A 14,874-nucleotide genomic window follows, 5' to 3' on the forward strand; every position below is an offset into this window, starting at 1 on the left:
GAAAGCAAGAAAGCACTGAGTATATACACTACCAAATGTAAAATAGATAGCTAGCGGGAAGCAGCCGCATAGCACAGGGAGATCAGCTCGGTGTTGTGTGACCACCTAGAGGGGTGGGATAGGGAGGGTAGGAGGGAGATGCAAGAGGGAGGGGATATGGGGATATATGTATACGTATAGCTGATTCACTTTGTTATACAGCAGCAACTAACGCAACACTGTAAAGCAATTATACTCCAATAAAGATGTAAAATAAATAAATAAAATAATAAAAAAAGAAAGCATTGAGAAGTTCTAAAAATGATACCCATGACCACTTTGGGTAATCAATTTCCAGCTGTAATAGTTCTGATTCCTCTCTTTTAGAGCAGTTTTAAATCAGCCTCTTTGGGAGCAAGTTTTCTTTGGGTATGTACCTCTGGTTTTATAATGAAAGTCAACGGCAAATCAGTGGGGAAAGGGGTTTAGGTTACTGAAATTTACTTCATCGACGGTGCTTCAAGAAAGGAAGGGAGAAGGGAGGGGAAGTTAACGTTTATGAAATGCCTATTATGTTGAAGGCACTTTATATGCATTACCACACTTAATTCTCACTCACACACAAAATCTATCCTATAGGTAGCAGTATTATCTCCATTTTACAGTGAGGAAACTGAGGCACAGGGAGAAGAAACTGGCCCTAAAGTACTCAATAAATGGTAAAGTCAGGATGAGAAACCTAACAGTCTGACTGTAGTGATCTAAACTACCCAGTACATACCACCTCAACCAAAACAGTAGTCACTTAGTACACACAGGCATAATATATTTCCTTAGAAATAGACCCGACTACAACCTTATAAGACCCTCTAAATAAATGTGAACTCTCATATTTTCCTTTACAAAAACTTGGACGTAGAGAACAATCAATATACACAGTGAGTTGTGCCTTTACAATACAGTAAATTACCATCAATCAGCCTTCTCCTCACTGAATCATCTTCTCAATACCTCTTCTTCCTTACACTGGCAGCTCAAAATCTCAGTAACATCAGCATCGAACTCCAATAGTGAGATGAAGAAAGAAAAAGAGACACGCCTTCCATTCAGAATTATTGGTGCTTGGAGTGAACATGTCATCAAAGACAAAAGATGCTCAATTCTGCTGTATTTCGCTTGAGTGATGAAGCATCGGGATTTTTAAGTAAATATGGTGACATTTGGGGAGGGAAATGATATAAGTACTACATCTCAAGGAATGAAAAGAGTCCTACATCATCATTTTTCTTTCAGAGGTACTAGGCTACAAAAGCAAATACTACTTTCAAAACTCTAATAGAGATCCTGCCTTTGGATGGGGGTGAGAAAACTGGCATAAACCTTTTCCCTGTCTTCTCAACATTTCATGTCCCAGGAATATAGATTACTGACCTGCCGAGAGTCCGTGTGAGAAAAAAAAAGGGAGGGGAAGCGAAGAAGAAAGAATCTGACAGCTCAAAGGAAGAAGAGTGAAAAAAGACAGGTCTCGGTAAATGAGACCACGATTCAATGTCATGGCTGTGGATTGGGCGGTAAGAAAAATAATGTACACTCACCTCAACTGAAAATGGGAAACTCTGCTTTCTAGATTAATAACTAATTTACATTTCAAAATGTTTGGAAGCTTCTGATTGATGATGAGTAAATAATACTAAACTTAGAGGTGTTTTTCTTTTTCTTTTCTGACTTCAAATTTAGCAAAATTAAAGTAACTGACCCAAATCTGGCTTCAGTTGTAATGAGATTCAAACTTAAGCAATTTCAGGTTCTGATTACAGCAATTAGGAATCCCAGGCCTCCAGGGATTCTTTTGGTTCTTAATACCAACCTGGCAACATTTGCATACCTGGAGCATCTAACAATGTTTGCGGGGATATGATTACGCACACTCCTGTGACACAGGGTTTATGACTAAAGCAGAGCCTAGTTAGTTTATATAGCCAGCACCAGATTGTAGCACAGGGATACCACTGAATCAATCTACTCATTGCTAGTGAAACAAAAGACAACATAACTGCAAAAAAGAAAAAAAAAAAGCTACAGAGACTTAAAGTATGTAACTCGCTTCTCAAAACTGAAAGGCTACAGCTACGTTAAAAAACAAAGGTAGCAATTATAAAAAGTTTCCATCTCTGTTTATGAATAGGTTTATGAAGTGATCAACCTTAAAACCACTACAAACAACCTGCTTGTCTATCAACAGAGGACTGGCTGAATAAACTACTGTACATCTTCACAACAGAATACTAAGCATCAGGAAAAAAAGTAATGAATATCCCTATATACTGCTGTGGAGTGATTCCTAGGACTTACAGTTAAGTGAAAACAGAAAGGCAGATTAAAGTGTGTACAGCACACTTCTTACCTATGAATGGGAGTACAAACATACATGTATTTGTATACAGTTGGCCCTCCACGGATCATCCACAGTTGGCTGAATCCACAGATGCAGAACTCACAGGCACAGAGGGCCAACTATGGGACTTCAGCATCCTCCGATTTTGCCATGTGTTGCAGCTCCTGGAACCAATGCCCCACGGATGCTGAGGGATGACTGCATACATATAACCAAGATGAAACAACAAAAAAGGAGGAAACAAAGTAGAGGGAATAGGGACAGAAGCCAAATCTGAATAACTTTGTTTTGTAGTTTGCCTTTGGAACGAATTAGTTTGTATAATTATAAAGAGAAACAATAAAAAGCAATATCTAAAATCAGAAAGCAAATGAGAAAATAGCATGAGATGACTGGGGAAAACTGAACATCGACAAGGTATTTTATGGGATTAAAGAATTATTATTCTTAATTTTTAAAGGTATGATGATGGTATTGTGGTTATGTTTTTGTAAAGGGATCTTTACTCTTTTATAGGTATGTATGGAAATATTTAAAATGAAATATGCCTGGGATTTGCTTCAGAATAACCATGTGGTAGGAGTGGTGAACAGCGGAAGAGGAGGATTAGATAAAATAAAAATAGCCACGAGTTGATGATTGTTATAGCCGAGTGATGGGAACTCATTACATTCTATCTTACTAATGGAGGCTGGGATATTTAAGGATGTGCGTTTTTAAAACTCATCTTGAAATAAATGGACAATAAAAGACAGACGTTTGGGGAGTGTTTCTTTTGTTTCTACAAAACGGCAGATAAAGTTTCAAGTTGTAGATACTTGGGTTCCCTGAAAGCATAAGATGCACCCTTAAGAGTAGTAATGTAAACATGAGTAAATAAAACATTTCTGCCACCATATCAATCGTGAGTTTAAATTATAAATAAGGTAGCAATAATTCTCATCTCCCACCAAATGTCTACTTTCTAAAGTATACAGCCAAAAGTAAAAAGTGTCATCTAATAAAAAATGAGTAATTGATTACGCCCTGACAATTCAGTAAAGCTTCATAATAAAAACCCAAATAAATCCTTTTTTTTTTTGCGGTACGCGGGCCTCTCACTGCTGTGGCCTCTCCCGTTGCGGAGCACAGGCTCCGGACGCGCAGGCTCAGCGGCCATGGCTCACGGGCCCAGCCGCTCCGCTGCATGTGGGATCTTCCCGGACGGGGGCACGAACCCATGTCCCATGCAACGGCAGGCGGACTCTCAACCACTGCGCCACCAGGGAAGCCCCCAAATAAATCTTGTTTGGAGCCCTGATCTAGGAAAGAATGGTTATGATAAAGTCTCATAAAATCACAGGCTTTTTCCCTCCAGGGAAAAACTCAGTGCTAAAGTTTATCCTTCCCTACCACAAAAAGCCATCTGAATGGCTTGTAACTATCCATGCAACCTAAACAATCAATCTTGTTCAGGTTCTGTTACTTTTATCAAATTAATTTTGAGTTAACAGTTCGGTGGTTTTATATCCTGATGGACCCATTATCACACAACTTCAGGGGGATGTTAGCTTAGCTCTTTGTGCTGCATTAGGATTCTATTTTAATTTCTCTGATACATCAAGGAAAAATCTAAAAGTGTACTAAATATTTCCCCCCCAAAATAAGGGCACACTGGGCACTAATTTACTTCACCTGAAGGGCTCACCATCGCCCCCCCCCCTTCCTTGCACACCCATGCCCCTAGATTCCAAACACCATTACTTAGGACTTCCCGGCCATTCCACACCCCTTAATGCCTCCACACACACACTTCCCTCTCTCCGTCTCTGTGCCTACAATGTCCTTTCCCTCCTCCTCTAGCTCGAGAATTCCTATTCATCTTTCAAAACACACTTCAAGGGCTTCCCTGGTGGCGCAGTGGTTGAGAACACGGGTTTGAGCCCTGGTCCAGGAAGATCCCACACGCTGCGGAGCAACTAAGCCCATGCGCCACAACTACTGAGCCTGTGTGCCACAACTACTGTAGCCTGCACGCCTAAAGCCCATGCTCCACAACAAAAGAAGCCACCGCAATGAGAAGCCCGTGCACTTTAACCAAGAGTAGCCCCCACGCAGCAACGAAGACCCAACGCAGCCAAAAATTAATTAATTAAATTAAAAAAAACAAAAAACGAACAGAAACCCCAAAATACACTTCAAATGAGACTTCTTGATGCCTCCCCTGGGGTTCTTTGTACTGAAGTTCTTGCTCTCTCTTCTGGGCTCCTACTACACGTTTTTATATGTACTTTATGGACAGAATTTACCAGAATAGCCTAGAGAGAGGCCATAAAGTGTAGGTGTTTAAGAGTCTAGGCTCTAGAGCCAAATCCCTGCTGTGCCATTTACTATCTGTATAACTTTATTCAAGTACTTACTCCCTTTAAGACTCAGTGTTCTCATCCATAAAATGGCAATAACATTGCCTACCTCCTGGGATGGTTATAAGGACTGAGCTAATATACTTAAAGAATCTTACACCAATGCCTGGCACAAAGTAAGTTCTCAATAAATGTAAGCTATTATTAGCACAAGGTATCAAAATTATTTGATTGTCTTTTCTGCTACGCTATGTACTTTCTCAGGGTAGTGACTAAATATGTTGAATTAATCCAGAGACTGCCTCTGAGTTTAACTGAAAAGTATGTACTAACAATAAGCTAGGCAATTGCAAGGTGTTAGGAATACAGAGATGAATAAAAATCCCAGCCGTCAAGGATCTTACAGTCTTGGCTGTTCACACAAAGAGGACTTCAGTGTACAGAGGTTGAATTAGTAAGTGGGGGCCGGCTATTACCAACTCTTTTTAAAGAATAAGTCATAAGAAATCTGGAGACAACTTTATTTGAATAAATAGGGAACTTGCTCCAAAACCTAATATACCAAGAGCTGATAATCAGCAATCCTTGCAAAGTTAGTAAGACTGAAAAGTACTGTGGTTCATCTAGGTCTGCAGAAGCTCTGGCTAATTCCACTTAGACTAAAACCAGGGAAATCTAAGTATTGATAGAATTAAAAAAAAACATATCTCACTCTATTTTTTTTAATTTAAGCGAGTAATATGTTAATATTGTAATACATTCCCACTTTAAAAACAGTTAAAACTGAAGTTCTTCTCCTCAAAGGCAGTGACTCTTATCAAGTAGTTTTATATCCTATCTTTTTTATCTATACAGGTGCATGTGTACATAACAGAAATATGTAGCATGGTTTGCAGTTTTTTTTAAATTTACACAAATGGTATCACACAGCTTGCATTATTCTGCATTTTATCATTATTATATAATAAATTCCTATAATATACACAGGTATATTTCTCAGCTCTATCCTCTTACCATTGATCTGTGTTTTCTTCTGGCAATATCACAATGCTTTTGTTATTGTGGTGTTATACATATAAATCCAACCTCATTGTCTTCTTTTTCAAAAGTATCTTGGATATTTTTATGCAATTACACTTCCATATAGGAACTAACTATGGTATAATGTTTAAACATCTGGTTATCTAGGTTCTCAAATATAATGATATAAAATTTTAAACAATAATATTCTCTTCCCATTCTTACATTGTTCTATCTCTAGTAACATTCTCTCCCCTTTCCTCTACTATAGTTTAGGGTATCTTCTTCCTTTTTAATTTGATCAATTCTGCCAAATGTCGGTTCCTTTCAAAGAACCAACTTTTGGTTTTACTGACCCAAATTTTGTTTGTTTTCTATTTCATTAAATTCTGCTTTTACCTTTATTTTTGTCTTATTTACAATCTTTCTTGTATTCTAAAAAGAAAATACAATTAAGGCTATGAATCTTCCTATGAATACCGTTTTTGCTTCATCCCACAGGTTTAAATGACAGTGATCTGGATTTTGTGCGGTTCTTATAATTCATTTCTCAACATTTTACAATTTCTGTTTTGATTTTATCTTTAAAACAAGAATTATTCAGAAATATACTTTTACATTTCCAAGTGTACTGAAGTGGCTTTGGCTACTTTATTCTTGTTAATTTCCAATTTTATTTATTATAGTTGGTGAATGTGGCCTGGATGACTTCTGTACTGAGATTTTTTTCAAGCACTTTAAAACATAGTCAAATTTTGTGAATATTCCATATATGTTTTAAAATTTTCACGAATATTTGAAAAGTGTTCCTATTTTCTGTTTTATCAACCGTGTTCATTGTGTTAGTTTTGGTTTTTTATCTAACAGAAGTATCAAATTTTGAGAGAAGAATATGTAAGCCATCAACTATGACTGCAGTTTTCTCATTGCTCCTTGTATTTCTATTGGTTTGGGATAAATATATATGCTTTGTATAGGTTCATGACTTTTGTCCTCTGGATCAAGCACACCTTTTAGCAACTTAAAATATGCCCCTTTCCCAGGTAATGTTCCTTTGTCTTGGATTCTATCTTATCTGATATTAATATTGTTTCACCGACTTTCTTTTAGGAATATTTGCCTACCATATCTTTTTCCATTCCTCTGTTTTAAACTTTTTGGTGATATTTTCTTTTAGCTATATCTCTTATAAACAGTATTTCGCTGAATTTTGACTGTTATTTTTATCCAGAGTTATTTTATCCAGAGTCTCCACATTCACGAGTGCAGTGATTTTAATGCACTCGTGTGTATTGGGATTACTGATGTGTTTATGATGGACTGCTACCCTGTGTGTCATTCTGCTCCTTACATACACTCACCGTGTCCTGCTTCAGACTTTGTACTTCTTCCCTCCCCCTTCCCATGCCTGGCTTCCCCTCTTTATTCAGGTCTTGTTGAATGTCCCATCTCTCTGCAAGGCCTTCTCTCACACTATCTCTTACTGTGCTTTTTTTTTTAAAATAGCCACTATTACCTGAACTGGTATATTACCTGACTTAAGGTCTGTTTCCCTCACCACAGTCAACTCCAGGAGAGCCTGGGTCTTGTCTGTCTTGTTCGCCCTCTTGGTACTAAGCCTTCTTAGACGAAAATATTACAGTGTGTTTTTGGAAGATCTATGAGCCAAAGTGGGTTTAAGTTGACAGCTTTTTGTGGCTTTACGATGGCAAAATGGGAGGGTTTGAATTCTCATAAAAGCAACATTCATTTCCAAAAATGCATCTGTTTATAGACTATGAAATACTAATTGGAGAGAATATTGCATTTGCAAGCACTTTTTATTTACACTTTAATATGCCTCAAAAATTAAAGGAAATCTTTGTTGCTTTTTCAATTTGGCAAATAAGGCAATTCAATTTTAGAAATGCAACAAGAATTCAGTTTCAGATGAAAATATGTAGTTTTTTGTCAGTATCAAGTTCTGCCACTGTTGATGATTTAGTTACTTCCCATTTGCCATTTTGGGCAAAAAGTTTCATTTCAAAATAGCAATTGTCTTCACAGGAAGAAAGAGAATATCTTCTTTATAACTAAATACTGCCCGCTGGGAAATCAGAAAGTCTCTAAGAGACGGTTGGGGGGAACAGGACAGCTAGTCTGACACACATCCTTCTTCAAGCTTAGTGAGGTTACTCAGAACACTTTGTTCACTCAACAAACTGGTTCCTTCTATGCCAGATGTCACTTTCAAATGTACATTTTCCTGATTTTCGGTACTGCTTTGGTACCTCCAATAAGAGTACAGGAGACTCAAAAGGGGAGTAAAAAGGAAATTTTAAAGTCATGCAATGTTAATAAAATATGAATACATGTGATTTTAGAATTTCTATAGTACCTAACAGGAAAGAAAGAAGAAATTTATGTGAATTTAGCAGGTTAGGATCATGCATAAGGTAGGTTAAAACACAGATTACTGGGCACTGTCTCCAGAGATTCTGATTTAGTGTGTCTCGGGTGTGGCCTGAGAAACCATTTCCAACAGGTTTCCAGGTGATGCTGACACTGCTGGCCTGGGAATCACACTTTGGGAAACACTCTTTGAGACTATTATTTTAAATGCTTGATTTGGGATGAAGGTGATACAGCAAGAATATCAAGGCATTAAAAATAGTTTTCATCTGCTCTTTGGAACTTTTTGGTGTAGTAGCTCATATATACTCCACCTCAACTGTCTTTCATTGTTTATCTTGAAATTCTCTTAAAAGAGAATTTTAAAATAAATTCTCCTGAAATTTTCAAGGTAAAATTAGAATAAAATTTTATATGTCAGGATGGGTTGGCTCAGACACACTGTGGACATATACAAATCCAAATAATTTAGAGCACGAGTCCCCAGATCAAATGTCCTAAAAATGCCAGACAGGTTAGATACTTAATACAAGTGAGTGAAGTCGATCAGATCTTGAGGAGAACTAGAGAGGTCAGACCCGAAGAGGCAGCTGCTACTCAGCTCCAGACAGCCATCAACGAAAAATGCAGGTCTTTTACGGTCAGCTCTTCCAAGCTTTCAAAATCAGCTGGAGTGCCGACATTTCATGTAGAAGCTCTCAATTTTTAAACATAGGCAACTAATTTAAAACTTTTAAACACTGTGGAGGACACACAAAAATGGTGTGTGGGCTGGATGATGCCAGTTTATAACCTCTGATAAGTCTCAGGACCTTTCTCCTGCACCAGCCAGGAATAATACAGGTTGGGCAATGTGCTAACCTAGTCACTGTGCTCATGGGCCCACTCCCTCCAACAGTCATCTCCTTCCCAGATAAAAAGCTCTCTCTCTAAAGACCTACTAAAGCCCCTTTGCATAAGTAGCTTGCCTATCAAAATAAGTTCTCTGGCAATGATCTTAGTATGGGAAGGCTATGGCAGAGAGAAGTGAATTCTTCAAACACTGGAACTGCTGATCCCAAATTAATGATTAGCTTAAAGTGACTGGAATCTCAGGATCATTAACTAGACCTGGGAATACAGATTTGAGGATTCTTAAGCATTATATCACAATGGTGATGTGATTTGGTACCCAGAAGTTGTTTCATCTTTACCTAAAGACTCACTAAACTGAGAAAATCAGTCCTTACAAAGATGTCCACGACAACTACAGAGGCAACATGGAATCGCAAACATGAAGATTCAAATCTCTGAGTCTACTCTGATTAACAGTGTCGGCCTGGAACACTGTGTTAAGAAGGATTCTGAAGGTGAATCCTGACTCAGTGGAAAATATGAATGCCAAAGACCTAGAAGAGAGGAATGGCAGCAGACGTGCCCCATATTTGGCCTCTTCTATATAGTAGGTAACAACACTACACCTGTGTTCACAAAATCTAGTCTTCCTGTAGTGCATTAATATAGCAACCAATACAATGTTTTCAAAACGTAAGTAGGATCAAGTCACATCTTGTCAGTAGCTTTCCATTTCATTCAGACTAAAAGCTAAAGTCCTTATTATTACACAAAAGCCCTAACGTTGTCTGACTCCCCATTACATCTCTGATCTCATTTCCTGCTACAACACATCTCCTTGATGCCATTCCAAACATACTATTCACTTCACTGTTCTGCAAACACACTAAGCAAGTTCCTGCCTCAGGACCTTTACATTTGCTATTCCAGCTGCCTGGAAAGCTCTTTCTCTGGGTAGTCACGAAGTTCACTCTCTCATCTTCTTACCAATGAGAACTTCCTTAACTCATTATTTTAAATTGCTACAAATTTACACACACACACACTCCCTCCGTCTCCCTCTCCTTCCCCTCCCCACCAATCTCCTTTTCCTACTTCAAACTTGCTACAACACTTACCACTATCTGACACACTAAACATTTTACTTCCTTATTTTCCTTCTTCTAAAATGAAACCTCCAAGAGGGATGAGTTTTTGACTGTTCTGTTCACTACTATATCCCTAGAAGAGTGTCCAGCACATACTGGCACTCAAAGAGCTAATAAATAAATGAGTGAACAAACAGATGATAAAACAAATGAACTTGGGTCCTAACATGGGTTCAGGGACTAACCTCAGGTGAATTATTCTGGTCCTCAAAAGATCTCTATCATTAGTTGTATAAACTATGACATTCCTGTTACTCAACAAAAGCAGAAACTATGTTATGGAAGAATGACATCATTTCCTCTAGACCGGTCAGTAGGATAGGAGAAAGCCAGGACTAGAGAGCCTCCCCAAATCCAAATCTAATGTGCAAACTAAGTTCTTATAAACAACAGAATTATGACAGAATTTAAGAGTGTAAAAATTAAATACTCCTAAAGAGAAAATCCTTTTCTAGAAAAGGAATGCAGACTCCTTAGCTTTTTTTTTTTGCACATTTTTTTTTTTTTTACTGCCTCTACACATTAAATCTCTGTGAACATTAACAAGTGTCTGTGGTTGAGGGAGAAATGTTCCACAGCAGAAAGAGGAAATACACACCCTGTTTTTCCTATGAAACTTTGGAATTATGTAATATCCAGCCTCGGACAAAATCCAGAATAATCCTCTCAGAGAGACTGAAATTAGGATAATGGTTAGCCAAACAACAAAGACACTACAAAATAGCGCTAACTGCCCTCCAGTCTAATTCTTAAATATAAAATCACAATCCCAGATAAACCAGTAAAGACAGTGCATCTTCACTGGATGACTAAATATTTCTTTTACCATTAACAAATTCAAACTCAATAAAAGGAAAAATGGCAAGTGAATAAATAATTACTAAACCAAAAAAGATGCCACTAATTAATTGGGGGCCCTCGGAACAGCCCAAATGTCAGTCAAAATGTTGTCTCAGACTCCTGAGGCTGTTAGTGCAGGAGCTGCCGCCAGGCGCGTTTAGAGGAGCTGTGAGCTGCACAATAAAATGCTCAAGCACTTTGCACTTTCAGTGAAATGACAGAATTGGATGTGTGATATTTCAAACAACTTTCCCCCGCAGACATGACCATCTGCTTCCAAGTCTACTTACGAACTCATAGTCTCCATCCTGTGGAACTTTCCAATCTGAAGAGTTCTTCAGTGGGCCAGGGACACTCTTGCCAAAGCTGTTGATTTGATTTTCCTTTTCTTTTTGTTCAAAGTATTCAAGGAAAGATGGTCTTGCAGGCTGCATGGTCTCATCCCTTCCTGAAAACCAAGAAAAACAAAAGGTGAAATACAGTATCTCAGATTTCAGATAAGTTTAGTAAATGGATCTGTCTCCAGATGGGCTAAGGTCATGGAATCAGTGGCTTTTTGTTAGATAAAGAGTCCTTCAAGATTCTAGTGAAAACTATAGGAAAAAGCACAAATGCTCACTCAAAATACTTTTCATAGAATTTCAGAGGATTCATAGCCCCCCCCAGGGTCCCTTTTTCTAAATGGGAAGACTTGGTGATGCAATAACTCTACATCAGCTACAAGTAATACCTTCTGGATCCCCTATAGCAAAGAGTTCCTATAACATTTAGACCGAAAACTGAGAAGCAAGCCAAAATATTTATTAATCATTTACATATATAATATGCTCTACAGGAATTAGAGTCAGGAAGGGGGGATGATATCATAGTGATTGATTTCCCTTGGCAAAATCATAATCTAATTTGAATAATGAGAAAAATAGGCATGAAAAAGAAAATCTAAGTGAATCACAACCCACTCCATGAAATATTACATAACTTTTTTTTTTTTTTGGCGGTACGCAGGCCTCTCACTCTTGTGGCCTCTCCCGTTGCGGAGCACAGGCTCCAGAGGCGCAGGCTCAGCGGCCATGGCTCATGGGCCCAGCCGCTCCGCGGCATGTGGGATCTTCCCGGACCGGGGCACGAACCTGCATCCCCTGCATCGGCAGGCGGACTCTCAACCACTGCGCCACCAGGGAAGCCCTATATAACTTTTAAAATACTATTTACAAATGGTTTATGATAAAGGAGAAAAAATAAGATATTATATATACAGTACAATCTCAACTCTGTAAAATCATACACATAGGAGCAAAAAAAAAGACTAGAAAAAAATATACCAAAATGTTAACAGGATTTGTCTCTGATAGTAGGATTATAGGTGATTTTATTTAATTCTTTTAAATATTTTTTAAAAGAAGACAGTATAGGATAAATATTAAATAGATAGAACTGATTGTAAGAGTTACATGTGCCCAGGAGATGAAGAAATCTTGCAAGATGGGTGGTCAGGGAAGACTGGTAGAAGGGCTTAGGTTAGCAGTCACATAGCAGGGTAGCTATATAGCAGAGCAGAATCAGTAGTTATGTAAGAGCAGTTACCATATGAGAGCAGAATACAGCAGTTACTAGTTAGAACTAGTAACAATCACCAAAAGAATAACTTTACCTGGCATGACTTAAAAACCTAGTTAGCTGAATGCACCTATTTCACGGCAGTCTTATACTGGGAAGTACAGAAGTTTTTTTTTCAGTACATTGCATGAACACGTGGATTTATACTGCCTTTTCCCCCAGCAACCAGAAAAAAAGACCAGAAGGTTCAGAGCCTTAAGAAGTGAATGGGTAACGGTCCAGGAGATAAAGAACAGCAAGTGTTTCCTCTCCAAGAACCCTTGTTCCAGGCAGTCTTATCTCTTGACATCTGCCTAGTCCCAGTTTCGAGCCAGCGCCCTGACTGCCTCTCAGATATTTGTCATCTTACTCACCATCACCACTGCCAAGTTCAACAGCAGCCAATCTCGATTTGCCCACTTCCAGATGCTGCCAATAGCTTACTTCACTGTTGCCCCCTCATTTATTAGGGATCAAACACAATATGTGCTAGGACCAGTCAACAATTATGTGCTGAATGTCTGTTTTGTTCTGTCTGTTCTATGTACGATGTTAAGTGCTTTTCACGCTTATTTTGTTTACTTTTTAAATTAAATTTAAGTTATTATTTCATAATACAGTTCTGAAGGAAATGCAACAAAACTTGTAAAAATGGGGGTGTTCTGGATTTCCTGACAAGTTCGGATGGAAAGTCCTTTTGATCAGTGCCTTCCTCTGGGACGACCAAGGAGAAGGTTGGCTTGGAGGCAACTCTGTAGCAAGCCTACCCATAATCCTACACATCAGAAGGGGTGTTTAGAGGGCCTCCTGAGCCGAGCAGCTGTGACAGTGCTATAGACCGCTGAAATACGCAGTAGGCAGTGTACTTTTATACAAAATATTCTGCGACTTCCCTGGCAGTCCAGTGGTTAAGACTTCACGCTCCCAATGCAGGGGGTGTGGATTCGATCCCTGGTTGGGGAACTAAGATGCCACACGGTGCAGCCATAAAACAAATCCGGACCAGATACTAGGTTCAGACCAGCTGAAGAGAATAGAAAGTCTAGAAACGAAGTAGAAAGCCCAAATGGATATCCAAACAACTGGAGAGCTGTTTGAAAAAAGATTAAGTTGTATCCACACCTCATACCTTCAACCAGGAAAACTCCAAATGGATAAGAGCTCTAACTATAAAAATGGAAGCCATAAGTACTAGAAGAAAACATGTGTGAATGCAATGTGTTTAAAACCTGAATGAGGAAAAAGGCTTTTTAACATACCATGACAAAAACCCAGATGCAATTAAAAAAACAAAAAGGATGTTTTCTTTGTGTGAAGGAAATATCACAGATTTTTAAAAATTAATAAGCACAAATAGGGACTTCCCTGGTGGTCCAGTGGTTAAGAATCCACCTTCCAATGCAGGGGACACAGGTTCGAACTGTGGTCGGGGAACTAAGATCCCACATGCCGCAGGGCAACTAAGCCTGTGTGCCACAATTAGAGAGAAGCCCACGCACCACAAGGAAGAGCCCGCACCCCGCAACGGAAGATCATGCATGCCTCAACGAAGATCCCATCTGCTGCAACTAAGACCTGACGCACGGCCAAAAATAAAATAAATTAAAAAATAAAAATTAAGCACACATTCACTATAAGCCAAGATGAAAGACAAATGACGAACTCGAATATTGGCAACAAGTAACCATAAAGGTTTTAAAAAAATTTTCTTTTAAAAATAAATTTTAGAGTTCTTTATATCTTAGGAAGATAAGCTCCCAAATATATAAAGAATTCCAAAAATTAAGGAAAAGAAGACCCAAAAAAAGGTAGAAACATGGGCTAAAGATAGTATACACACAAAGATACCCAATTAGTCCTTAAACATGAAAAAAACGTGTAGGTTCACTCATGAGAGAAATTCAAATCAAAATTACTTGGAGATGCGATTTCTTACATTTCAATTTGGCAAAAGTCAAAAGCTTGATAACACCCCATCTGCTGGTAAGGATGTGGCAACACAGGCACTCTCATACGTTGCTGAATCTGGATGCAAAGTAGTACAAGCCCTATGAAGGGGATCTGGCAATATTTAATTATCAAAATATGAAACTGAAGAAGGTACAAAAAATGCTGGTGTGTTGAATTTAAACCGAGGTATCAACATGAACTCATGATTTATTAAAAAGATTTTTGCTGAGCTGTTTTTATTAAAAGGTCTTGAAGCGATGGCTACCCCATTAGCAATGAGCACTCAGATTTTGGTTTCCAAATACCATTCCCCACCACAAGGAGCTAAGCCTTCTTAAGAGAAATAGCTGATTCCAGGTCTAGGGCAGGAAAAGTACAA

At 38.5% G+C, this 14,874-nt stretch overlaps 1 protein-coding gene across 1 annotated transcript in view; it reads right to left on the reverse strand.

Moving 5' to 3' along the window:
* The window catches only part of STK4 (serine/threonine kinase 4), a 90,798-nt gene that overhangs the window by 27,811 nt on the left and 48,113 nt on the right, over positions 1 to 14,874 (reverse strand). Inside the window, 1 exon segment of the mRNA XM_004272892.4 lies at positions 11,240 to 11,397. Within this exon segment, the coding sequence (XP_004272940.2) occupies positions 11,240 to 11,397 (158 nt within the window).

The sequence above is a fragment of the Orcinus orca genome, chromosome 16 (assembly GCF_937001465.1).
Source record: "Orcinus orca chromosome 16, mOrcOrc1.1, whole genome shotgun sequence".
Lineage (NCBI taxonomy): Eukaryota > Metazoa > Chordata > Mammalia > Artiodactyla > Delphinidae > Orcinus > Orcinus orca.